This window comes from Amblyraja radiata, chromosome 25 (assembly GCF_010909765.2).
Source record: "Amblyraja radiata isolate CabotCenter1 chromosome 25, sAmbRad1.1.pri, whole genome shotgun sequence".
Taxonomy (NCBI): Eukaryota; Metazoa; Chordata; class Chondrichthyes; order Rajiformes; family Rajidae; genus Amblyraja; species Amblyraja radiata.
In genome coordinates this window covers 5,593,585-5,621,314 of record NC_045980.1, presented here as the reverse complement: position 1 = coordinate 5,621,314, position 27,730 = coordinate 5,593,585, and the positions used below count along the sequence as shown (strand labels likewise).

General features: G+C 43.4%; 1 protein-coding gene across 1 annotated transcript in view; it reads left to right on the top strand.

Annotated features, from left to right (window-relative positions):
* Nucleotides 1-27,366, top strand: part of vsig10 (V-set and immunoglobulin domain containing 10) — a 52,537-nt gene extending 25,171 nt beyond the window's left edge. Inside the window, exons 7-9 of the mRNA XM_033043116.1 lie at nucleotides 2,526-2,662; nucleotides 16,771-16,837; nucleotides 26,702-27,366. Coding sequence (XP_032899007.1) covers nucleotides 2,526-2,662; nucleotides 16,771-16,835 — 202 coding nt within the window. The 3' untranslated portion in view covers nucleotides 16,836-16,837; nucleotides 26,702-27,366. The remainder of the gene's footprint in view (nucleotides 1-2,525; nucleotides 2,663-16,770; nucleotides 16,838-26,701) is intronic.
* The last annotated feature ends 364 nt before the right edge of the window (nucleotides 27,367-27,730 follow it).

Below are 27,730 nucleotides of genomic sequence, written 5' to 3'. Positions count from 1 at the left end.
CACCTGCCGCTCACCGGCTTCGCTCATGTCAGCCGCTTCCCACAAATCCTTAAATTCCAACAGCCGAGTCACCTCAATTGGTCCCTCGATCGCGCTGTCGGAATTTAAGGATTTGTGGGAAGCGGCTGACATGAGTGAGGCCGGCGAGCGGCAGGAGGCAGGTTTTCAGACAGAGAGCACTGCCAGAGGTGAGCGGGGGCCAGTAGAAGGAGCTGAGGTGGCGGCCGGTTCCACTGTCTGGTCCCGGCGGCCGCTTGCAACCACCCGAGCTACCTCTTCCCCCGGCCACAATGTGGTGGCTCTGTGCCCGGAGCATCGCGGCAAGTGAGTTGCTGGCATGACTCCTGACCCCCTCCTTCTCAAAGCTCCTGCCCTCCCCGCAACTTTACCCCGGGCCAGACTCCCCACACGCTGTGAAAGGAACTCTCCCCTCCTCTGAAGAAATCTGAAGAAGGGTTTCGGCCCGAAACGTCACCTATTTCCTTCGCTCCATAGATGCTGCTGCACCCGCTGAGTTTCTCCAGCATTTTTGTGTACCTTCGATTTTCCAGCATCTGCAGTTCCTTCTTGAACACTCTCCCCTCCTCAGCTGTGCTGTCCTTTTACAGCCGCTTCCCATCAGCTGCCAGCAATGAGGGATGGACTTGGCTATCCCTCAGGACAACAACATCGTTCTTGATGTTGCTCTACTGAGGGATAGCCAAGTCTGATCTTTCTTGGCTAACAACCTTCCAACTTCGGCTTCCAAGACGCATGTAAATTTCGTGCCTTATTTTTGGGTAAAAAATAGCGTCTTCATTGCCGGGAAATACGGTATTTGAAAACATATAGCACCAAGAAATTTACTTACCACATCATTTGTACACAAACTCCATTCTTCTCTCTTTGTTTCTTAAGATACTCTTAAGATAATGACAATCCATGTTTGAAAAACCTGCCAAGAAACGTGCGCAGTATGCTGCTGCGCATGTGCAGTACTGCAAAGGCAAAATTTCAGCTGCTTTCAATACCCTTGAAATTGACGGCTTGAAGCAGCATCGACGGCACGTCAGCTGCACAGACCTTCGCGTGTTAAATGTACTGCGGATGAAAGGCACGGAGAATTATGCCTACCTAAGAGATCGATCTCTTTGGTAGGCATTATTCTCCCATGCCTTTACTATTTATATTTAATAATTACCATTTTATTATATTAGTCAGGGTAGGCAGTGCCTACCTTGCCTCCCCTGACAGCACATGCCTGACCATCCTAATAATAATAATAATAATAATAAATTTTATTTAATGGGCGCCTTTCAGACATCTCAAGGACACCTTACATAGTAATCGGAATAAAAACATATAATCGGAATAGAACAGGTAAAAAAGACATCACAGAGACACAAATTAAAAACAGAATTCAATCCAAAAACAGAAAATCAAAAACACAGTGTGAAGAGAAAGCAGCGGCAGCCAAAGTGCGCCAGCGTCCACTCTCTCTTCACGGCAGCCATCTTGGACACAGACCTACAGGACTACAATTAGACAAAAAAATCATCCCCCCACAGTGGATAGCACTGTGGAGGAAGGCACAATGTCCAGTCCCCACCGCATGTTCACCCCAAAGTCAGGCCTATTGAGGCCACCGCAATTGCCTCTACGGATGCCCGATGTCTCTGGCTGTTCTCACCGGGTGGTCTTGCCCCGGCGTCGGGAGAGTCCTCTCGGCGGCTGAGCCACCTGGAACGGCCGCTTCCTTGTTGGAGCCCGCGGCTGCCGAAGCCGACAAGGCCGCGCCGGTTTGGAGCTCCCAGGCTCCCGATGATAAAGTCGGCGCCGCCTCTCCGCACTGCCGCCTCGCCGCACTGCCGCCTCTCCACACGCCCCCGCTCCCCAGACCCGCAGCCCGGAGATGTTGCTCTCGGCGGTCCAGCTCGCCAGAGCTCCAGCGCAGCGACCCAGGCAAGGCATCGCCCGCTCCACTCCGCTCCGGCGCTCCAATGCTGTGCCGCCGCCGAGGCCGAGGTGCTGGGCTGTCCCCGCCAGGAAACGGTGCTCCAAGCCCGCAGGTAGGCCACGAGGACGGGTCGACGGGCAGCCCGGAGAAAAAGCTGCCACACCGACCAGGTAGGGACCTAGAAATAAAGATACACCCACCCCCCCACATTAAAAGACCATATCCCCTACAAACAAAAAAACAGGTCTCACTAAAAACTATAAAAAAAACGAATTTAAAACGGACGGCTGCTGGCTAGCAGCTGTTCACCAAGATGGCTCCTCCTCCTCCTACACCCTACACCCTCCTCCTACATCCTACACCCATTAGGTCCTGAGCTCATTCAGTGGTCGAGTGCAAAATGTATTTGCAATTGTGTAAAATTCTGTGGCTTAAACTTTTGTGTAAGTGCTTTGTTTAAATCTGTGATTATAGTGTTGGTAATCTAATTACATTTTTTGTTGTATTCAAAATTTCAACATTGGTTATTTTACCATTTAAGACCGTTTTCTCTTAACTTATTTTGATCACCATGTTCCCAAATATACAGGCAATCGGGTTCTAATGTTTTTACTCTGGTGGATTCGGAGGAAGAGGAAGAATTTGCGGATGAGGGTTCATCAGGAATAACCTCGGTTGTTAATCATCAATCTGCTGAGCCAATGAATGGCCACGTTTTCGTTGAAGGTAAGTAATCTTTGACCTGGACAATGAGGAAAGGCATTTGTTGAACATCTGTGCCGTGACATAGCTAAAACGCAGTTCTACTATTTGATTTTAGTCAGGATTGGAGTCATTTGAATAACTAATTCGCTATGAATATTGTTAGTATAGGATAATTTTGACCTGTTTTATTGGCCTTTTAAATTTTGCCTTGCATCAGTCTTCCTGTTTCGTGCAGCTGCCACGTTTTACGATTAATGAGGAATTGGTGTATGAAATGGTGGGAGGGGAATGTGATCAATGTATGACAGAGATGGTGGGAATCAGCTCTGTGTAATAATACCAGCAATATGTTGAAACAGTTTGAGGAAACTTATGACAAACTTTCCAAATTCGGCGAAAGCTTGGATTTCCCATTTGCAAATTCTGATAAGCATGTGTTGTGGAGCAAAAATAACCACTTGCAGGAGTCGAATTCGGGTCAGAAGTCATTTATTACGTTGCAGGGGAGAAAGAAGGATCTGTTCACCTTGTTGCATCCCACACAATCTCCCTGATTTTATGCATTTTGGAAATTAGATGCATCAATTCCACCAAAAGTAGCAAAGATCGGTTGTAATTTCTTAACCAATCTGAAATGAAGAAAATGTGTGATCAGACACTTCTAAAGTTACTTTCCCTATGTGCTCATCATGTGCCTTGGTGATCCCTGGTTTTGGTCAGTATCGAACAACCTTGCCTTTTGTTACTAATCACATCTCTAACAAAGCACCTTGTACCCTGTATTTCTGCAGAGATTAATTATTTAGGGAACAGCTCTTTGATCAGTTTTTATCTTTTCACAGCAGCCATCCATCACAGGTAAAGCTGTTCATTTGTTAATACCTTTCACCAGAGGCTCATCGGTGTCAATATCTTTGCTCTGTCCACATCAGCTAATCCAAACCCATGTGTTCTGAAAAGAATATGGCACACACAGTTGACTCCAAATGTGTTAAGTCTTCATACATGTTGCCCTTGCATTTTCATGCGCTGATCCAGGCCCCTAAGCAGAGTGAAGTTATTTTCTAAGGGAACTTTCCTGTTGGCTGTTTGATCTGCTAAGCTTACACAAACCAAGTTTGTTGTTGGTGATGCAGAAATACACTTTTAATTTACTATGTGTTTTACATTATGATCCCAAGCTAATCCTACCTTTTATTTTAGCAATAGCAATCCTACCTACCTTCTATGTCTAGATGTTAATGTGAATTAAAATGTATGTTTCCTTACTGTAAATACCTATTTCTGTACAATTCCAACAATCTGCAACCCAATTGCTCCAAGATCCCAATGGTTCAGTATCTGGCTCACGAGAACTTTATTTTCCATGCTCCCTTTAAACTTTGCAGGTTTATTGGAAAACCTGTTGTACTACTGTAACATCTTTAAAAAGTAAGTTAATTAAGTGTGAGGTATTAATTGGAGAATTATTCAATAGTCGGGAAAATCTGCCAGTCTAGCATCACCAAAACCCTAAGGATGTCTGATTATCAGAGTTTGCCCATTTATCTGCATTTCTTTAAAATCAGTTATTTGAATTATATCAACAAATAAACACGACCATTCCCATTATTCCCCCCCCCCCCCCTGTAAACGTCATACATCACCTTCCACAAACCCATCCTCCTTTGCTCTTTATATCCAATGCTTTAGAGTTCCCTTCTTTAAACTTTCCTCTTTGCTCTTCATCTTTTGATTACATAGAAACATAGAAATTAGGTGCAGGAGTAGGCCATTCGGCCCTTCGAGCCTGCACCGCCATTCAATATGATCATGGCTGATCATCCAACTCAGTATCCCGTACCTGCCTTCTCTCCATACCCTCTGATCCCCTTAGCCACAAGGGCCACATCTAACTCCCTCTTAAATATAGCCAATGAACTGGCCTCGACTACCCTCTGTGGCAGAGAGTTCCAGAGATTCACCACTCTCTGTGTGAAAAAATTTCTTCTCATCTCGGTTTTAAAGGATTTCCCCCTTATCCTTAAGCTGTGACCCCTTGTCCTGGACTTCCCCAACATCGGGAGCAAACTTCCTGCATCTAGCCTGTCCAACCTCTTAAGAATTTTGTAAGTTTCTATAAGATCCCCTCTCAATCTCCTAAATTCTAGAGAGTATAAACCAAGTCTATCCAGTCTTTCTTCATAAGACAGTCCTGACATCCCAGGAATCAGTCTGGTGAACCTTCTCTGCACTCCCTCTATGGCAATAATGTCCTTCCTCAGATTTGGAGACCAAAACTGTACGCAATACTCCAGGTGTGGTCTCACCAAGACCCTGTACAACTGCAGTAGAACCTCCCTGCTCCTATACTCAAATCCTTTTGCTATGAAGGCTAACATACCATTCGCTTTCTTCACTGCCTGCTGCACCTGCATGCCTACTTTCAATGATTGGTGTACCATGACACCCAGGTCTCGCTGCATCTCCCCTTTTCCTAATCGGCCACCATTTAGATAATAGTCTGCTTTCCTGTTTTTGCCACCAAAATGGATAACCTCACATTTATCCACATTATACTGCATCAGCCAAACATTTGCCCACTCACCCAGCCTATCCAAGTCACCTTGCAGTCTCCTAGCATCCTCCTCACAGCTAACCCTGCCCCCCAGCTTAGTGTCATCCGCAAACTTGGAGATATTGCCTTCAATTCCCTCATCCAGATCATTAATATATATTGTAAATAGCTGGGGTCCCAGCACTGAGCCTTGCGGTATCCCACTAGTCACTGCCTGCCATTGTGAAAAGGACCCGTTTACTCCTACTCTTTGCTTCCTGTTTGCCAGCCAGTTCTCTATCCACATCAATACTGAACCCCCAATGCCGTGTGCTTTAAATTTGTATACTAATCTCTTATGTGGGACCTTGTCGAAAGCCTTCTGGAAGTCCAGATACACCACATCCACTGGTTCTCCCCTATCCACGCTACTAGTTACATCCTCGAAGAATTCTATAAGATTCGTCAGACATGATTTACCTTTTGTAAATCCATGCTGACTTTGTCCAATGATTTCACCACTTTCCAAATGTGCTGCTATCCCATCTTTAATAACTGACTCTAGCAGTTTCCCCACTACCGATGTTAGACTAACTGGTCTGTAATTCCCCGTTTTCTCTCTCCCTCCCTTCTCAAAAAGTGGGGTTACGTTTGCTACCCGCCAATCCTCAGGAACTACTCCAGAATCTAAAGAGTTTTGAAAGATTATTACTAATGCATCCACTATTTCTGGAGCTACTTCCTTAAGTACTCTGGGATGCAGCCCATCTGGCCCTGGGGATTTATCGGCCTTTAATCCATTCAATTTACCCAACACCACTTCCCGGCTAACCTGGATTTCACTCAATTCCTCCAACTCCTTTGACCCACGGTCCCCTGCTATTTCCGGCAGATTATTTATGTCTTCCTTAGTGAAGACGGAACCAAAGTAGTTATTCAATTGGTCCGCCATATCCTTGTTCCCCATGATCAACTCACCTGTTTCTGACTGTAAGGGACCTACATTTGTTTTAACTAATCTCTTTCTTTTCACATATCTATAAAAACTTTTGCAGTCAGTTTTTATGTTCCCTGCCAGTTTTCTTTCATAATCTATTTTTCCTTTCCTAATTAAGCCCTTTGTCCTCCTCTGCTGGTCTCTGAATTTCTCCCAGTCCTCCGGTATGCTGCTTTTTCTGGCTAATTTGTACGCATCATCCTTCGCTTTGATACTATCCCTGATTTCCCTTGTTATCCACGGATGCACTACCTTCCCTGATTTATTCTTTTGCCAAACTGGGATGAACAATTTTTGTAGTTCATCCATGCAGTCTTTAAATGCCTTCCATTGCATATCCACCGTCAACCCTTTTAGAATTAATTGCCAGTCAATCTTGGCCAATTCACATCTCATACCCTCAAAGTTACCTTTCTTTAAGTTCAGAACCATTGTTTCTGAATTAACAATGTCACTCTCCATCCTAATGAAGAACTCAACCATATTATGGTCACTCTTGCCCAAGGGGGCGCGTACAACAAGACTGCTAACTAACCCTTCCTCATTACTCAATACCCAGTCTAAAATAGCCTGCTCTCTCGTTGGTTCCTCTACATGTTGATTTAGATAACTATCCCGCATACATTCCAAGAAATCCTCTTCCTCAGCACCCCTGCCAATTTGATTCACCCAATCTATATGTAGATTGAAGTCACCCATTATAACTGTTTTGCCTTTGTCGCACGCATTTCTAATTTCCTGTTTGATACCATCTCCAACTTCACTACTACTGTTAGGTGGCCTGTACACAACGCCCACCAGCGTTTTCTGCCCCTTAGTGTTTCGCAGCTCTACCATACCGATTCCACATCCTCCAAACTAATGTCCTTCCTTTCCATTGCGTTAATCTCCTCTCTAATCAGCAACGCTACCCCACCTCCTTTTCCTTTCTCTCTATCCTTCCTGAATATTGAATATCCCTGGATGTTCAGCTCCCAGCCTTGGTCACCCTGGAGCCATGTCTCCGTGATCCCAACTATATCATAGTCATTAATAGCTATCTGCACATTCAACTCATCCACCTTATTACGAATGCTCCTTGCATTGAGACACAAAGCCTTCAGGCTTGTTTTTACAACACTCTTACCCCTTATACAATTATGTTGAAAAGTGGCCCTTTCTGATTTTTGTCCTGGTTTTGTCTGCCTGCCACTTTTACTTTTCACCTTGCTACCTATTGCTTCTACCCTCATTTTACACCCCTCTGTCTCTACGCTCACACAATTAAGAAACCCTTTCCCTTTAACTCCATCCTCCACTATCCCATTCGACGCCCCACCCCCCTTATTCAGTTTAAAACCACCCGTGTAGCAGTGGCAAACCTGCCTGCCAGAATGCTGGTCCCCCACCTGTTAAGATGCAATCCGTCCCCTTTGTACAGTTCCCCCTTACCCCAAAACAGATCCCAGTGATCTAAGAATCTAAATCCCTGCCCCGTGCACCAGTTCCTCAGCCACACGTTCAGGTCCCGTATCTCCCTGTTCCTGCTCTCGCCAGCACGAGGAACTGGAAGCAAACCGGAGATAACAACCCTGGAGGTCCTGCTTTTCAGCATTTTTCCGAGCTCTCTAAAGTAGCCCGTTAATTATCCATCCTTTGGCTTGAGACCAAGTTTCTTAGTACCCAAGTGAATATTTGGATTTTTCATACCTTGCTCGTACTCTGTACGTGGTACAAGTAATAGTTATCTTCCATGCAGCAGAGGTGAAAGGTTGTACTTGCATTTATTTTGACATATTTTCCTGAAGAGGACTTACTTGTTGAGTATTGTAACAGGGCGTTGTCAATCTTAGAAGTTACTTTTAATATATCATGGTCAATCTGAAATACATATCATTCTAAACCTAAAGTAGCTAAAGAGCTGATAATTAGTACTTTGTACTTAATGAAAGGGTATTAGATTTCCAACTAATCTTCAAGTGCAATTATTAAACTGTAGCACATGAATTTGAGTGAATTATCGGATTGGGGCGCCAGAGAATGGGGATCGATCCTGACTATGGGTGCTGTCTGTACGTTCTCCCCGTGACCGCGTGGGTTTTTCCTCTGGTGCTCCGGTTTCCTCCGACACTGCATAGTGTAGGTTTGTAGATTAATTGGCATAGGTTAAAAAAATTGAAAATTGCCCCTAATGTATGTAGGATTGTGCTAATGTAAGGGTATCACTGGTCAGCACCACCTTATCTTTTCACCACCTTATTCACAATTGTCCTGTAGTGGTTTGTGTCAAGTTCTGTTCAGATTGATGTTATATTTCATAAGTTATTAACATTTTTAGATTGACAAAACCCCAATTTGAGAAACATTTCTTCCCTGTGCTTACAGCTATGACGTCACAAAGGGACTGTAGCCCTGCTCACAACAATTTTTGCTATCCAAGTACACTGAGTTCTGCTAGCACTAGCACGTGGAAATGCTTTTTTTTTTTAAAGTCACAATACACCGAGTTCTGCTAGCTAGCAAATGCAATTGCATTTTATTTTCTAAATTTAAAAATGAGGGAGGGTGAATAAGACAAAATGAGCAGCCCCTGTGCAGTTGGGGGCTATGGGTGAGTGGTGGAATATTGCGTTAGGGAAACGGGTAAGTGGTGGAATATTGCCTTGGGGAACGGGTTGCGTTGGGGGACCAGGCCTCGCGTGTGATAGGGACCCAACGGTAAATTATAGTAAATCTATAAAAGTTGAATGAAGCCAAAAAAAGGAGAGCTACTGGGGAATATCTGGCTGCATTGGTGGAGGGAATGGGCAGAATGTTTTGGGTGTGATTCTTCTTCAGGAAAATATGTCAAAATAAATGCAAGTACTAGCCTTAACCAACTTACAGCATTGAGCTAAATTAATTTGGCTCCCTCTGCTGCCTACATAGTAACTACTATTAATTGAAAGAAGTGAGGGGTTGGGGGGGTTTTTGTTTCAGATTCCAGCATCTGCAGTTTCTTGTGCCTCCTTAAATAACATTAACTTTTATCTTAAACGCCCAAGTGAACTAATATCTGGTGTAATTTTTAAGATGAGGGGGAATAGATTTAAGAGGAATCTGAGGGGTAATCTTTTCACACAAAGGGTGGTGGGTGTATGGAACAAGCTGCCAGATGAGGTAGTTAAGGCAGGGCTATCCTAACGTTTAAGAAACAGTTAGACAGGTACATGGATAGGACAGGTTTGGAGGGATATAGACCAAACACGGGCAGGTGGGACTAGTGTAGCTGGGACATGTTGGCCGATGTGGGCAAGTTGGGCCAAAAGGCCTGTTTCCACGCTGTATCATTCTATGACTATGAGCAGAATAAATTATTTATTATTTGTATTAATGACCTGGAAGAGGGGGCAGAATGTCAAGGGTCCAAGTTTACCAATTGACAAAATAGTGGAAGGATAATTTATGATGGGGGCATTGTGACTCAGCAAGGAGATTCAAGGTAGATTGAATGAGTGATAGAAAGTTGGCAAATGGAGTTTAATGTGTGTGCATGTGAAATCGTGCAATCAAAAGGCAAATTACCATAAAAATGGCAAACTGCAAAGAAGTGAAGGACAAAGCAATTTGGGTATTCCTGTGCATGAATAGAACCAGGCACATGCTACAAGCAGTTAAAAGGGAGGTTTACTCCAGAGTGGCAGGGGGTTGGGAACCAAAGTAGTGGTCAGAAACTGGAAGGAGCGATGGGAAGGTGGAGGTTAGGACTAATGTCTAAGGAACGACAGGAATATGATGATGCTGATGAGTTGAAATGTGTTAATTTCAATGCAAGGAGTATTGTGGGGGAAGCAGAATAACTTGGAGCTTGGATTGGTGCTTGGGACCACGATGTTATGGCCATTGCAGAAACATGGTTGCAAGTGAGATGCGATTGGCAGCTCAATGTTCCAGGGTTTTATAATTTCAGACATAATAGAGAGGAAGGGAAAAGAGGTAGAGGCATTGCGCAACTAATCAGGAAGCCAGTCCCAGCGGCACTCAGAGAAGATGTACTGGAGGATTCGTTTGGGTGATATCGCTGGAGCTTAAAGATAAGAAAGGTGCAAGCTATGAAATGGGATTGTGCTATAGGCCCCCTAAAGGCAAGCCAGAGATGGAGGAACAGATATGTTTTCAGATTACCAGAAATTGCCAAAGCAACAGAATGTCTTAGTGGGTGCATTCAACTTCTCCAATATTGACTGAGACTTACTCAGTGCCAAAAGCATAGATGGGGCAGAATTTGTTAGATGTATCCAGTTAGGATTTATTGAAGAAGTATGCAGATTAGATTAGATTAGATTAGATTAGATTAGATTAGACTTTATTAATCCCCTTATTCAGGGGAAATTCAGATGTCCTTGCAGCACACTAATAAAAAATACAACATAGCATTCAAGAAGAAGTTCAACACCAAAACACAAAAACATCCCCCCACAGTGGTTCCCACAGATATTCCAACCTGAGAAGGGAACCTACTGGACCTTATGTTGGGAAATGATCCTGACCAGGCGATTAGCGTTTCAGTGGAAGAGCATTTTGGGAATAGTGATCACACCTCCATAAATGTTTATATTCCTTTGAATTGAGTGCAGGAAGGTACTAAATTGGAGTAACGTAAACCACAATGTTATTGGGCAGGAGCTCAGGAGGGTACATAAGCAGCAGTGGTTATTGGGTAAGTCCACATCTGACATGTGGGAATTGTTTGAAGGCCAGTTGATCAAAGTTCAGAACTAGCATGTTCCAGTAAGGAGGAGGGTTAACGACAGCAAAGTAAGGGAATCTTGGATGATCAAATAGGTTGTAAATTTAGTGAATATAAAAAAAGAAGTGCATGCAAGGTTTAAGAGGATGAAATCAAACGGGGCCTTTTGAGGAATATAAAACGAGGAAAGAACTCAAGCAGGCGTGCAGAAGGGCCAAAGGCTAAAAAAGGGAATTTGTGCTTGGAATCTGGGGATGCAGGCAAGGTAATAAATTAGTATTTTGCTTCTGTTTTCACCAAGGGGAAAGACATGGAGGACAGTGAGATCAGTGTGGAGAATACTAATATGTTAGTGCAGTTTGAGATTGAGGAGGTGTTAGGGCTCTTGAAGAGCATTAAGGTGGCGAAATCCCCAGGGTGTGATGGGATCCATCCCAGGTTATTGAGCAATGTTTCTTTGTGTGTCTTGTGTGGGGGGTTGAGGGGGAAACCGCTTCGGTCGCCTCCTCCACGGAGAGGCGACTTTTTCCAGGTCGCCTCCCCCGTGGCCTAACAGCAAGGATCGGCGTGGACTTTCCCGGAGACGCACCCGGGGCTTCAGCGGCGGGCGCAGCGTGGACTCTCGGCGTGGAGCGGGTGAGCCCTCGCTGGGGCTCGCCGGAGGAGAGCGCTCCGATTCGTTGGCCCGCGGCTACCGGCAGCCTGAAGCCGCTGTCTGCAGTGTTTCAGCTGGCGCGGCGTCTGCAGCCCGGGATCCCTCGTGGGGGACCCGGGGGGAAGAAGGAGCTCTGACCGTCGGCCCGCGGCCAACTTCTACCGCGGACCCGGCGTGGACTTAACATCACCCCTGGAGGGGAGCTTTGACCGCCGGCCCTGCAGTCTGCGGTGCTTCTGACTGCGGCGGGGACTTTAAATCTTCGACCACCGGCCTGCGGCCTACACTATCCTGAAGCCGCGGTCTCCGGTGGGGAAGAGCCGACTATGGACTGGCTCTGGACTCTGGTCCCGACCACGAGGGGAAATGGAGGAGGACTGGCCAATTGTTGTGCCTTCCACCACAGTGATGAATGCTGTGGTGGATGTTTGTGTTAAATTTTTGTTGTGTATTGTGTGTTCTTTCTCATTGTATCGCTGCTGACATATTCATTTCACTTGCACTTTATGTGCAATGTGACGAATAAACCCGTATTGTATTGTATTGAGAGAGGCAAGGGAGGAGATTGCATATGCCTTGACTAAGGTCTTTGCATCTTCTCTGGTCACAGGCTACGTACTGGAGCGTTGCTAATGTTCTTGCTTCTCAGGTCAGTGGAAAGGAAGCCATGCAGCATCGGTTTGTCTGATCAAGCTGTCTGTTGGTTTAAAAACTATCTATCAGGCAGATCCTAGTGTGTGCGAGCAGAAGGTATTACTTCTAGCTCTCTTAATGTATCCAAGGGTGTGCCACAGGGATCGGTTCTAGGACCTTTATTATTTACTATTTATATTAATAGTCTAGATCATAAAGCTCCGAACGTAAATTTTCACTTTTATGCTGACGACACAGTGATATATTGCTCTGCGTCTACCCCAAATCAGGCTCTCTGTCAGCTCCAAATTGCTTTTAACACTGTGCAACGTAACCTGTGTGATTTAAAACTTGTTTTAAATGCTGACAAGACAAAGCTCACGCTGTTCACTAAAGCTAAATCAAAGCCCTCGGACCTCCCTCCTATCACCACTTTGCAGGGCTCTGTGATTGAATCTGTGTCTCAATATAAATATCTGGGAATTATAATTGACGATTCTCTCTCTTTTAAACCTCATATCCAGCAACGTGAAAAAACTAAAGATAAAATTAGGTTTTTACTTTAGAAACAAATCTTGTTTTTCTTTTGAAGCCAAAAAAAGACTTGTTGCTGCAACGTTTATGTCTGTGTTGGACTATGGTGATGTTTTATATATGAATGCATCTTCAAAATGCCTACAGTCTTTGGACACGGTCTACCACGGAGCACTGAGATTTGTTACTAATTTTAAAACCCTCACGCACCACTGCTCTTTGTATGCTCAAATTGGATGGTTTGCCCTGTCCACCCGCAGACTCCATCACTGGCATATCTTTATTTATAAGACTATCCTCGGTGTTTCCGTCATACCTACAGAAGTATGTAATTCGAAAAAGCACAGGAACTTATCAGCTCCGCTCTGAGGACTTGTTCTTACTAACTGTACCTAAAGTCCGTACTGAACTGGGGAAAATGGCATTTAGTTATGCTGCTCCCTTCACATGGAACCAGCTGCAGAATGAACTGAAACTTAAGGAGCTGGTTTCTATAAACAGATTTAAATCCCTTCTTAATGATGTTGAAGCGGGCTCTTCTGTCTGTACATGCTTTGTTTGATGATGTTCTGACTGTGACTCTATTTATATGTTCTCTGTTGTTTTTAAATTATTGTCTGTAACTGTGGAACTGTGCTGCTGTCTGTCTTGGCCAGGACTCTTGTAAAAGAGATTTTTAATCTCAATGAGACTTCTCCTGGTTAAATAAAAATAAAATAAAAATTAGCGAGGATTCATCAGGTTGGGATTTGATCCCATTTCTAAGAGAATAGGCACAGTTAGCATATATTTCCACACAACATATCGTGCCTTCCTAACTTGATCATGTGGATTTTGAGGAGGTGATGAAAGTGAGGGTCCGTAGATAGATGTTCTCTGTGGATTTAAGTAAGGCATTTAATAAAATCCCCATAGTAGGCTGATCCAGATTACCAGTGACTTAGTCGTATGGCTTCAGAATTGGCTTAGATAGAAGGCAAGACATTTGTAATGGGAGGACAATATTTAGGCTGGAGATCTGTGATCAATAATGTTCCGCCAGGATCTGTTCTGGGGCCACTGCTGTTTGAGATATATATAAATAACTGGATTTAAACGTAAATGGGTTGGTTAGTAAGTTTGCAGATGATGTCAAGAATACTGGTGTTGCGGACTGAGAGAAAAGCTGTCAACGTATACAGCGGAATATAGATCAGCTACAGAAATGGGCAGAGAAATGGCAGATGGAGGTTAACCCAAGCACGTGTGACATGTTGCAAATTAGGAGATTGAATGCAAGGGGAAAGTATACAATCAATGGCAAGACCCTTAACAGCACTGATGTACAGGGGGATCTTGGGATGCAAGTCCATAACTCCCTGAACGTGACAACGTAAACAGTTGCAGTGGTAAAGAGGACACTTGGTGTGCTAGCCTTCATCAGTCGGTGCATTGCGTATAAGAGACAGGCAGTCATGTTACAGCTCTATGCGCCTTTAATTGGGAGTATTGTGTTTAGTGCAGGTCATCCCAATAGTACATGGAACTGTCTGTCTCGTCCCTCCCTTCTTTGTTGTTTTTTAGTATGTGTTAAGTGTATGTTTTAGTGTTCATCAGCTTGTTTTATGTGGGGTGGGGGGGGGGGGGGGTGGGTAGGCATAAAAAACACTTTTTTATCTCTTACCTTGACGGAGATGCAATTTTTTTCTGTATCGTATCTCCGTCTGCACTGTGGCCTATCATCAAGGAGCTGGTGGCCTCTGCTGGAGATAGACTTCGGGAGCTCCAACCGCGGGAGCATGCGGACTTAACATCATGGAGCTGGCGATCCCTGTCGGGGATCGACGTTGGAGCTCCAACCGCAGGAGCCTGCGGACTTTAACATCGTGGAGCTCACGGTCCCTGGTTAAAGACCGACTTCAGGAACTCCAAGTCGCAGGGGCTTCGACCGCCCCAACGTGGGGGCTTCGATCGCTCCGACTGCGGATGGTTCGACTGCCCTGACCGCAGGAAAATAAAGAGGAAGAAGATTAGAGTTTATTGCCTTATATCACAGTGGGGAATCTGCTGTGGCGGATGTTTATGTTAACTTTTATGTAGTTGTGTCTTGTTGCTTTTTTTTAGGATTGCCATGTATTCTATGTATTTTCTGTCTGCGTTCGTTTTGAATCTGGGTTTGTTGGTTGGGGGCTTCTGGACATCTGAATTTCCCTGAGGGGATCAATAAAGTATTTAATATAATATAATATATATAATATGGTAATTTGAGTTTCACTGTACGTTAATTGGTACACGTGACAATAAGCAGACCTTTGAACAGTGCGGCACAGGAACAGGCCCTTTGGCCCACAATGTTTGTACCCAGCATGATGCCCAGTTAACCTGATCTCATCCTCCATTACATGACCCATATCACTCTATACTCTGCGCTTCCATGAGCCGGTCTGAAAGCCTCTTAAATGTCACTATCGTTTCTGCCTCCACCACTAGGATGGTATTCCAGGCCCCCACTACTTTCTGTGCGTAAACAAAAAACTTGCCCCACACATCTCCATTAAACTTTCCCCTCTCACCTTATGGCTTTGCCCTCTAGCGTTGGACATTTTAACCCTGGAATAAAGGTTCTGACTGACTACTTTATCAATGCTCCTCATACTTTTATATACTTCTATCAAGACTCCCCATAACTTCCAAAGTTTAACGGAAAACGATCCAAGTATATCCATTCTTTCACTGTAGCTGAAACCCTGTAATCCAGGCAGCATTCTGGTAAACCTCCTCTATACTCTCTCCAAAGCCTCCACTCCTTTCTTGTAATGCGGCTGCCAGAACTGCATGCAATACTCCAAACATGTCAGGAAGCTGCATCATGACTTCCTGACACACATTCAATGCCCCTAGCAATGAAGGCAAACATATCGTACACCTTCTTTACCACCCTATCTACCTTCAGCGCTATGAACTTGGACTCCAAGATCCCTCTGCACATCAATACTGCTAAGGGCTTGCCATTAACTGTATAATTAACATTCAACCTCCCAACATTATTGTATACATGGATTTCAGTAAGGCATTCAACAAGGTTCTGCATGGTAGGCTGCTCTGGAAGTTTAGATTCCATGTGATTCTTGACAAGATAGCTGAATGGATAGAAAATTGTCTTCATGGAATGAAGCAGAGGGTGACAGTGGAAGGTTGCTTTTTGGACTGGAGGCCTGTGACTAGTGGTATGCCTCAAGGTTTGGTGCTGGTCCCATTGCTGTTTGTCATTTAAACCAATGATTTGGATGAGAATGTACATGGCATGATTAGCAAGTTTGCAGATGACACGAAAGTGGGTGGTATTGTAGATAGTGAGGAAGTCTTTTGGCACATGTCCTTCATCAGTTAGAGGATTGAGTATACAAGTTGGGAGGTCATGTTGCTGAGGCAGCATTTAGAGTATTGTGTTCAGTTTTAGGCACTATGTTGTAGGAAAAATGTTGTCAAGTTGGAAAGGGTGCAGAGAAGATTTACGAGGATGTTGCCAGGACCCGAGGGCCTGAGTTATAGGGATAGGTTAAGCAGGCTAAGACACTATTCCTTGGAGTGCATGAGGATGAGGGGTGATCTTAGAATGTACAGAATCATGAGAGGAATAGTTTGATTAGATGCACAGTCTCTTGCCCAGAGTAGGGGAATCGAGAACCAGAGAACGTAGGTTTAAAGTGGAGGGGGGAGAGGGATTTAATAGTATCCTGAGGTGTAACTTTTTCACCTGAAGGTAGTGGGTATATGGAACGAGATGCAGGAGGAGGTAGTTGAGGCAGGGACTATCGCAACGTTTAAGAAACATTTAGACAGGTACATGGATAGGACAGATTAAAGGGCCTGTCCCACTTACGCAACTTTTTCGGCAACTGCTAGCACCCGTAATAGGTTGTTGAAAATTCGGCGGCGACCAGAAAGACGCTACGACTCTTTGGGTGTAGGCAAATTGGGCCGAAGGGCCTGTTTCCACGCTGTATGACTGACTTTATAATTAATTAATTGCAATACTATGAAAATGTACAAATCATTGGTTTACATCTCCAATTTCTTCCTACAGATAACCCACCAAAAATCTATAACGACAGGCTTCCAAGTGAAAAAAGAAATGAAACTGATGCTTAAAGGTAGAACATTCATTTTGGCGGTATAATGTTAGATTATTTTACTTTTTGATAAATGGTGTGGCAGTTTAACTTTCTGGATATGAAAAGCCCAGATGATGGGCTAAGCCTAAAAAGGCAGGACAAGCTCCATGGGGGAATTAAAAAAGTGAAGAATTCATTTGGTCATATAACTCAAATTGATATTTATATATATTTTTCCCCCAAACCCTCCAATTTTCATTGACAATAACAATCTTGTGGAGGACGCAGTGGTTTGGAGAAGTCTCTATTTTGCTGGGGAGATGGGAATTATTAGGACCCCTATTCTATCTAAGAGTGAAAACATGGCTCATTCTTCCCTGCAACGCCTCAAATGCTACAGGACAGGAATTTGGAGCCATCAAAGGAATATTTTATGTTTGTTAGAATACTTTACAGTTAATCATTAACCTGAAATGCATTTAATTTAACATTTTGAATGTATTTCATTCTGGTTGTAATTCAGGCATTGGCTGCTACTTGGCAGTTTAATATTTATGTCACATGTGCTATCATCTCCAGCATTTTCTACCTTAACATTGAATCTCACTAATTCACCGGGTCCACCCTCAACCTCATGTGGTTCACCAATAAGCCAGCCACATAAGCATTGTAAGAGCAGGTCAGGGTTTGGATATCTGGGGTAAGTGATTTACCCCAGCTCTCAAATCCTTTCTGCCATTTACAAGGCACGATTTCAAAATGTGATGGTATATTTTCTTTTTAAGTGGAAGAATGTGGATCCAATCCTCAAGCAGTGCACCACCATACCCAACAATGCAACATGCTTGATTGGCACCACAACCTTTGAGTTTCTCCAATGTTGAAGCATGGCAAATGTGTGTCATTTACTTGCCCAGATAACTGTTGACAATGTCTCAAAATAGGACCAGTACTATTAAGACTATCATCACCCGCAGATTTGCCTCCAGCTCAAACACAATCCTGACTTGGGAAGCTATCACTGTCTTCATCGTGTTTGGGTTTAAAACCTGGAATTTAATGTAGTGTAACAAACCGGATTTGATAAAGGGAACTTGAGGTTAAGGAGCCATTAGGAGGTAATGACCATAATATGGTAAGATTTAATCTACAATTTGAAAGGGAGAAGGGTAAATCGGAGGTGTCAGTGTTACCCTTGAACAAAGGGGACTATGGAGCCAAGAGGAAGGAGCTGGCCAAAGTTGACTGGAAAGATACCCTAGCAGGGATGACAGTGGAACAACAATGGAAGGTATTTCTGGGAATAATACAGAAGGTGCAGGATCAGTTCATTCCAAAAAGGAAGAAAGATTCCAAGGGGAGTAAGAGGCGACTGTGGCTGACAAGGGAAGTCAGGGACAGTATAAAAATAAAAGAGAAGTACAACGTAGCAAAGATGAGCGGGAAGCAAGAGGATTGGGTAATGTTTAAAGAGCAACAGAAGATAACTAAAAAGGTAATACGGGGAGAAAAGATGAGGTATGAAGATAAGCCAGCCAAAAATATAAAGCAGGATAGTAAAAGCTTCTTTAGGTATGTGAAGAGGAAATAATTAGTTAAGTCCAATGTTGGACCCTTGAAGACTGAAAAAGGTGAATTTATTATGGAGAACAAGGAAATGGCAGATGAGTTGAACAGGTACTTTGGATCCGTCTTCACTAAGGAGGACACAAACAATCTTCCTGATGTACGTGTGGCCAGAGGATCTGGGGTGACGGAGGAACTGAAGGAAATCCACATTAGGCTGGAAATGGTGCTGGGTAGACTGATGGGACTGAAGGCTGATAAATCCCCAGGGCCTGATGGTCTGCATCCCAGGGTACTTAAGGAAGTGGCTCTAGAAATCGTGGATGCATTGGTGATCATTTTCCAATGCCCTATGGATTCAGGATCAGTTCCTGTGGATTGGAGGGTAGCTAATGTTATCCCACTTTTTAAGAAAGGCGGGAGAGAGAAAACAGGGAATTATAGACCAGTAAGCCTGACATCGGTGGTGGGGAAGATGCTGGAGTCAATCATAAAAGATGAAATAGCGGCACATTTGGATAGTAGTAACAGAATCGGTCAGCATGGATTTACGAACGGGAAATCATGCTTGACTAATCTTCTGGATTTTTTTGAGGATGTAACTAGGAAAATGGACAAGGGAGAGCCTGTGGATGTAGTGTACCTGGACTTTCAGAAAACATTTGATAAGGTCCCACATAGGAGATTAGTGGGCAAAATTAGGGCACATGGTATTGGGGGTAGAGTGCTGACATGGATAGAAAATTGGTTGGCAAACAGGAAACAAAGCGTGGGGATTAATGGGTCCCTTTCAGAATGGCAGGCAGTGACTAGTGGGGTACCGCAAGGCTCGGTGCTGGACCGCAGCTATTTACAATATACATCATTGATTTGGATGAAGGGATTCAAAGTAACATTAGCAAATTTGCAGATGACACAAAGCTGGGTGGCAGTTTGAACTGTGAGGAGGATGCTATGGGAATGCAGGGTGACTTGGACAGGTTGGGTGAGTGAGCAGATGCATGGCAGATGCAGTTTAATGTGGATAAATGTGAGATTATCCACTTTGGTAGCAAAAGCAGGAAGGCAGATTATTATCTAAATGGTGTAAAGTTGGGAAAAGGGAAAGTACAACGGGATCTGGGGGTCCTTGTTCATCAGTCAATGAAAGTAAGCATGCACGTACAGCAGGCAGTGAAGAAAGCGAATGGCATGTTGGCCTTCATAACAAGAGTAGTTGAGTATCGGAGCAAAGAGGTCATTCTGCAGTTGTACAGGGCCCTAGTGAGACCACACCTGGGGTATTGTGTGCAGTTTTGGTCCCCTAATTTGAGGAGGACTTTCTTGTTATTGAGGGAGTGCAGCGTAGGTTTACAAGGCTAATTCCCAGCATGGCAGGACAGTCATATGCTGAGAGAATGGAGTGGCTGGGCTTGTATACTCTGGAATTTAGAAGGATGAGAGGGCATCATATTGAAACATGTAAAATTATTAAGGGTTTGGACACGCTAGAGGCAGGAAACATGTTCCCGATGTTGGGGGAGTCCAGAACCAGGGGCCACAGTTTAAGAATAAAGCGTAAGCCATTTAGAACAGAGATGAGGAAACACTTTTTCACACAGAGTTGTGAGTCTGTGGAATTCTCTGCCTCAGAGGGCAGTGGAGGCCAGTTCTCTGGATACTTACAAGAGAGAGCAAGATAGGGATCTTAAAGATAGCGGAGTCGGGGGATATGGGGAGAAGTCAGGAGCGGGGTACTGATTGGGGATGATCAGCCATAATAACATTGAATGACGGTGCTGGCTCGAAGGGCCGAATGGCCTACTCCTGCACCTAGTGTCTATTGCCTATTGACATTGGACTTTGACTCTGGAACTGATGTGCTACAATGCTAAAAACAATATTCTGCCCTCCGTATCTTTGACATCTACATACCTGCGTTTGGCTTGATTGTATTTATGTATGGTATTTTATCTGATTTGATTGGGTATCACACAGAACAAAGTGTTTCACAGTGACCTCAGTACACGTGACAATAATAAACCTAAAGCTAGATTAAAACAGTTCAATGTTCAGACCCATATTGAGTTAGAGATGAGCAATAAATGTTTGCTTTCCAGCAACAGCTATATCCACAAATAAAAAGGGGCAAAAATGGATCTGTTGTATCTTTTAAAGACACTTTGTGTCCTTTTATTTTAACCTCTTTAAATATCGCACTTTTATCTCGTGTTAATAATGAGAATGGAATATAAAGATTAATTTGCATTATATTATATCGTAGCCATGAAATCCATGTCACCCAGGTAGAAATAGAGTGTAAAGAGACAAAATTCATGCAGTCACAGAGTGACCATACATCTGAGAAGGCGGATGATAGTTGATTCTGGTATTTTTAGAAAAAGTTTAACTCATTTCCTGTGTTCTATTCCTATTTTTCCATAAATTACTTGAAAACAGTCATTGCTTTTCAACGGGAATTATTCTCTATGATATCTATTATCTATAATTGCACATATAACATAATCATTCCCAATAACACATGCAGGAGAATACAGATTACAACTCATGGGAAAAGCTAACAGCTCCTGTTGAGTTGTAGAAGACATTGAATGTGTGGCATTGAGATAGTCCATATAGCCTATTCTGCAGTTCATTCAGTCTTATCAACATCTAATTTCCCCCTCTCATATTCACTTAACATTCACTTAAATGTGTCTGTCTATACATTTGCGTCATCTGCAAGTTCCACATTCTAACCACTCGGGGCCAAGGCGTTTCTCCTGGATTCAACACTTTATTATGGCCACTCCAGGAGACGTAAACTCTTTCTCTATATCTCCGATCACAATCTTGAAGCCCTCTATGATATTGATCTCTGCTTTCTCTTTTCTAGAAAGACTTATTTTAGTGGATTTTGAACCCTAGTTTAAAGTTTTGTTTTAATTTTTAGAGATGCAGCGTGGAAACAGGTGCTTCAGCCCACCAGGTCCGTGCCGACCAACGATTACCTGTACACTAGTTCTATGTTATCCCATAGAATGGTAGCCATCTGGCCCAAGCTTCCAATTTTCAATAGCCAATGAAAAGTCATTGGAGTTCCCAGCCTCCCAGCCATCCCAGCTATTAACCCTGTGCAACTTAGACAGTTACTTTGCTCTGTTATGTTTTATTTCCCCCTTTCCAGTGATTGATAACAGGTTGTTGATTTCTTTTTCATTCCATCCACATTTATTTCGAGGTTCATTGAAGTTACTAACAGGGAACCTCCCAATTCCCCCATTCCCACCCCCAATTATTTTTTTTAAGTACCTTCTAGGTGAAAGATTGCCCAGGGCAAAAACAGTTTGGAAGAATATATTCTAATTACCTTCTTCCATTCTGCTGTGAGTGCCTGCGTTTTCACTGTGTTGTGGCACTTCCCCAGAGTGATAAGCTGCCTGCATTCACTACTTGCCTCCCCACTAATCCTGCTCTTATCTTGAATGACAACTTGGTGTCTAATATCAGCTTCGTTGAATCAGCCTTCTGGTTGTTAATACTTGGACAGGTATTTAAGCCACATTTCTTTGGTCACCAGCGATCACTGCTGTCAAAAGCATGAAAAACAATTATAAACATTCAAATCTATTAACAGTGAAAACATTTATTTTAACGCTAAGGTATTTGAAGTAACAGATTTTATTTGATGAAGTAAATTACCTGAGGCTTTCTCTCTCCCTCAGCTGCGACACCATCCATTAAAATGAATGAAGCTGTAACAGGTGCAATTTCAGATAACGCAGGAATTTCATACTTAACCGCTGGAGCAAGTGAACTTGGATGTTAGACTCATAATTGTGATCCACTGAGAAAGTTCTGGACTTCTCACATGATTGCTCCAAAGTAATGAACTTAGCATGGAACGGCGGGCTTTTTTTCCCTAAGATTTCAGGCATTATTGCTTTCAATTAACTGCAACAGCCCTTTAAAAAATCTCTCTTGACTGAATTGTTACAAGTAATTCCTTTAGAGCCTGTTGTAGAAAATGAAAAAAAATCTTCATTGGATATGCCTGCTGATCTTTGAGGAAATAACCACCTAAAGCGCTAAATCTTCACAATTTATTATTCAAAACATGTCCTTTAATACCGTGAGCAAAACTCCATTGCTGGAGGAAATGGGTCTAAGAAATGCTAAAACGATGTCTGTCCATTTCCCTCCACTGGTGCTGCTTGATCTAGTGAGTTCCTCCACCAATTTGTTTTTGCTCAAGATTGCAACACCTTTACTTCCTTGTGTCTGCCTTAATACCTCAATGTCGAATTGTCTAATGTGGGTCTCATTGCTGAGTGAACTTGAGTCAGAATTTGTCACCTAACTATGAGCTAAACCAGTGAATGGAATTCCTAATACTAGCTGAATATTCTTAACAACAAAAATAAACAGAAGCTCACGTTAGCACGTGAGCATGGAACAAAGACAGATCAGTCAAATTCTCATGTGCAACAGCTACCTCATAAGGTCATAAGTGATAGGAATAGATTTAGGCCATTCAGCCCATCAAGTCTACTCTGCCATTCAATCATGTCTCTGATCATTGTTTAGTTCACCTTATTCCGACCTACAGGCAGACACTAAAATCTGCTAAGCCTGTGGTCAGAACAATGAAAAGGTAGAAGAGCGAGGGCATTGAAAACCTGCTTTGACTGCACTGATTGGAATGTGTTCAGGAAAGCAACCACAGCCTCGATGAATATACAGACACTGTGACATCATATTTCAGCTTTTGTGTGAACAGTTGCATTCCCACTAGGACCCAGGTCAGCTTAAACAATGACAAGCCCTGGTTTACAGCAGAACTAGGACAGCTCCGCCAGTCTTAAGATGAGGCCTACAGGAGCGGGGATGCAGACCTACACAGGCAAGCCAAGTACAAGCTGAGAAGAGGAATCAGAGCTGCCAAGGAAAGTTACTCTGAGAAGTTGAGGAGCAAGTTCTCAGCTAATGACTCATCTTCAGTGTGGAAGGGCTCGCAAGAAATCACCAGTTACAAGAGGAAAATCCCCGCTCCTTGGACAATCGTCTGCTGACCAACGACCTGATGAGTTCTACTGCAGGTTCGATAGACAGAAACATAACCCCGGTACCCCCTCCCTCCCTCACCCACTCCTCCCTAAACACCACCACACCCACTTACAGCCTGACCAGTCTGTAAAGACTGGGCCCTCGTCCACTACCTTGCTGCCCAACATCAGCCTGGCCACTTCTCCATCACTAACAATAGTAATTGAGGAGGTGGGAAAGCTATTCATAGGCCTGTCGCACTGACCTCTGTAATCATGAAGACCCTTGAAAGACTTGTGCTACCTGAAAAATATCACAAACCACCTGCTGGACCTCTTGCAGTTTGCATACTGGGCAAATAGATCAAAGAAACATAGAAAATAGGTGCAGGAGGAGGCCATGCGGCCCTTCGAGCAGCACCGCCATTCATTGTGATCATGGCTGATCGTCCCCAATCAATAACCCGTGCCTACCTTCTCCCCATATCCTTTGATTCCACTAGCCCTCTTTCTTAAATCCATCCAGTGATTTGGCCTCCACTGCCCTCTGTGGCAGGGAATTTCACAAATTCACAACTCTGGGTGAAAAGGTTTTTTCTTACCTCAGTCTTAAATGGCCTCCCCTTTATTCTAAGCCTGTGGCCCCTGGTTCTGGACTCGCCCAACATTGGGAACATTTTTCCTGTTGGATGACAGTCAACCTAGGCCTGCATTTCATCTTCCAGCACCTAGACCGCCAGGAGACCTAGGCAAGGATTTTGTTCGTGAATTTTAGCTCTGCATTCAACACCATTGTGCCAGAGCTACACACTCTCCCTGTTGTCTGTGCCTGAATCCCTCTGTCAGTGGATCATCAACTTCCTGACAGACAGGAAGCAGCATGTGAGGCTGGGAAAGCGCATCTTGGACCCGCAGACCCTCAGCATAGGAGCGCCACAAGGATGCGTACTCTCCCTTCTCCTTTACTCTCTCGACACCAATGACTGCACCTCCACAGACACCTCAGTCAAGCTTCTCAAGTTTGCGGACAACACAACCCTGATTGGACTGATCCAGGATGGGGAGGAATCAGGAAGTGACACAGCTGGCGTCCTGGTGCCATTGCATCAACCTGGAGCTCAATGCTCTTAAGATGGTGGAATTGATTGTAGATTTTAAGAGAGCTCCCCCTCCCTCACTCACCATCAACAACACCACAGTCACATCTGTGGAGTAATTTAAGTTCCTGGGAACCATCAACTCCAAGGACCTTAAATGGGAGACCACCATCGACTCCACAGTCAAAGGCCCAACAGAGGATGTACTTCCTGCGGCAGCTGAGGAAGCACAATCTGCCACGGGCAATGATGGTCCAGTATTATACTGCCATCATAGAGTCTGTCCTCGCCTTCTCAATCATGGTCTAGTTTGACTCAGCCACCAAGCACGACATCCGGAGGCAGCAGTGCATCATTCGATCAGCCGAGAAGGTTGGTTGCTGCAACCTTCCTCCCATCGACGAACTGTACACTGCAAGGGCCAGGAATCGAGCGGGTACGATCAACTCTGACCCCTCCTCTCACCCTAGCCACAAACTCTTTGAAGCACTTCCCTCTGGAAGGCCACACTGGACTGTCAAATCCACCACAGCCAGACATAAAACAGCTTTTTCTCCACAAGCAGTAGCTACTCAACAACCAAAAGTCTGTAGCCTCCTTGTGCTCTGGTATTTTAGTTCATTCTTCACCTGTTTAAATTATAATGTTTAATTTTGAATTGTCTACTGTATATCGTGTTGTTACTTGCGAGCAACACACCAAGGCAAAATCCTTGTAGGTATACATATTTGGCTAATAACATTTATTCAATTCAATTTTCCCCATAACCTCTGACACCTGTACTAATCAATAATCTATCTATCTCTGCCTTAAAAATATCCACTGACTTGGCCTCCACAGCCTTCTGTGGCAAATAATTCCAGATTTGCCTTGTTTGACAATGACTGAATTAACTGCATTGAGTTAGGAAAACCCCAATTTTGCAATTTTGTCATCCCATTTTGATAATGTAAATTTTGACAATGATATGTAAATTTATAATTTAAGTATTATAGCTGTTATTTAGAAATTACACTGCAGTTCCATTGAGCAGTTCCATTTGTCAGCTGTCCCTGTAACCAGATACTTGCCTTGGTACAGGATTATTTCTGAATGTGCAGAACTAGAATTAATTTCTTTGGGATATTGCAAATGTTGAATGGGTAGCTATCACCTTCTGCTAACGTTCTGGCGTTAATAATAGTAACCGAGATATCTATTTCAAATCTACTAATATGTCAGCTCATTGTTCTTGAGAGTGCACCAATAGAATAGACATACCTCCAATAAAATTAGAATTATGTGTCCATGTTTAGCCCTTTGCCTATATTTAGCAAATAGTTCATTCTTGTAAAAAGGTTTGCGACAGCTATTTGTTTTCTCTAGTGTTGACCTTGGCTTTCTATTTGAAAGCATTGGCGGTACAGTGACGTAGCGGTAGAATTGTGCCTCACAGCGCCAGAGACCCGCGTGTGATCCTGACTGCGGGTGCTGTCCGTACTGGGTTTGTGCATTCTCCATGTGACCGTGTGGGTTTTCTCTGTGTGCTCCAGTTTCCTCCCACACTCCAAAGATGTACAGGTTTATAGGTTAATTGGGTTCGGTAAAATTATAAATTGTCGCTGGTGTGTAGGATAGTCCTAATGTACAGGGTGATCGCTGGTCGGCGAGGGCCAAAGGGCCTGTTTCGGCACTGTATCCCTAAAGTTTAGCCTCAGCATTGTCAAAGGTCCTGAGTTGGGGAAGCAGACAGTTATCCACAGCTGTTTTCCATACCTCAGAAAGATGGAAATAAGTTAACAACTTTAGATTGTAGAATTAGATCTCTAATATAGACACAAAAAGCTGGAGTAACTCAGCGGGTCAGTCAGCATCTCTGGAGAAAAGGAATAGGTGACATTTCGGGTCGAGACCTTTCTTCTGAAGAAGTGTCCCGATCTGAAACATTACCCATTCCTTTTTTCCAGAGATGCTGTCTGACCCACTGTTCTTCCAGCTTTTTGTGTTTGTCTTTGATTTAAATCTGCAGTTCTTCTTACACATGATCTCTAATATGCAGGATATAACAAAGAAGAAAATACCCAGTGCCAATATGCAGAGGTACTGTACATAAGCTCCTTACATTGACATGTCATGTCATGCTTGTTTTTTCAGCTATGTTTGCTTACCAAAGTAGTCTTCTAAATGCAGAGTTCTTGGCACGTATCAAAAGTTTAACTTTTTTTCTTTTTCTTTAGGGCCGGTGGAAATCTGATTGCTTTTGTGCAATATTTTCTACCCAAATCTGTTGTGAAGACTGCTGTTGGGGATTTCCAGTCAGCTCTTGTTGAGCCAATGTACCGTTTGGGAATGATTATACTAATTTTATTATTAAGTATAGTCTTTTTCTAGATACACTGAAACAAATGACAAGAAAACATTAAGAACTGTTTTTAAAAAACAGAATGTAGACTGGCAGAAAGATTATTGCAGTGTGCTCAGGATTTAAGTATGAAAGGTAGGTTTAGTGTGTTTGTTGTATCTGTATCATATCTAACCTGTTGGCTTGCAACTAATTTAGTTTAAAGTGCTCCGTCTGTTGCTTTTTATAATATAATGCCTTGCATTCCCTCTGAATGATATTTTTGAACGTTTATGTAAGCAGAATTTTTTGTAAAATTATTCAATGTAAGTATATGTTAAATTGATAATGTAAATCTTGGTTAGGTTCAGTAATTGACTTATTTGTGCAAATAGGAATCAATTTTATATTAATACACAACTATCACATGTACATTTTAAATGGTTTTTCTGTTTGTCTAGCTTAACCAATGTCTTTTTTTACTAAACGAAACCTGTAATGTACTTTACTTTTCTGCAAAATAAAGATTTCTTTTGGATCAAATGGATCCATACAACACTATTCTTTAAAGGTTAATGGTGGAGAATCAATCTGGTGAAGCAGAAGGTTGAATAAGCTTTCTATGAATTGTGTATCTGCAGATGGTATGCACGTTATTAGTTCATCATCGGTGGCACAGTAGTGCAGAGATAGAGCTGCAGACTCGTAGCTCCAGAGACCTAGATTCGATCCTGACTGCAGATGCTGTCCGTGTGGAGTTTGTATATTCTCCCTCTGACCGCATGGGATTTCTCTGGGTGCTCTGGTTTCCTCTCACATTCCAAAGACAAGGGGGTTTGTAGGTAAATTGCCACTCGTGTGTAGGATGCGAAAATGGTCCAACGTAGAACGAGATGGTCAGCATGGACTCTGTAGGTTGAAGGGC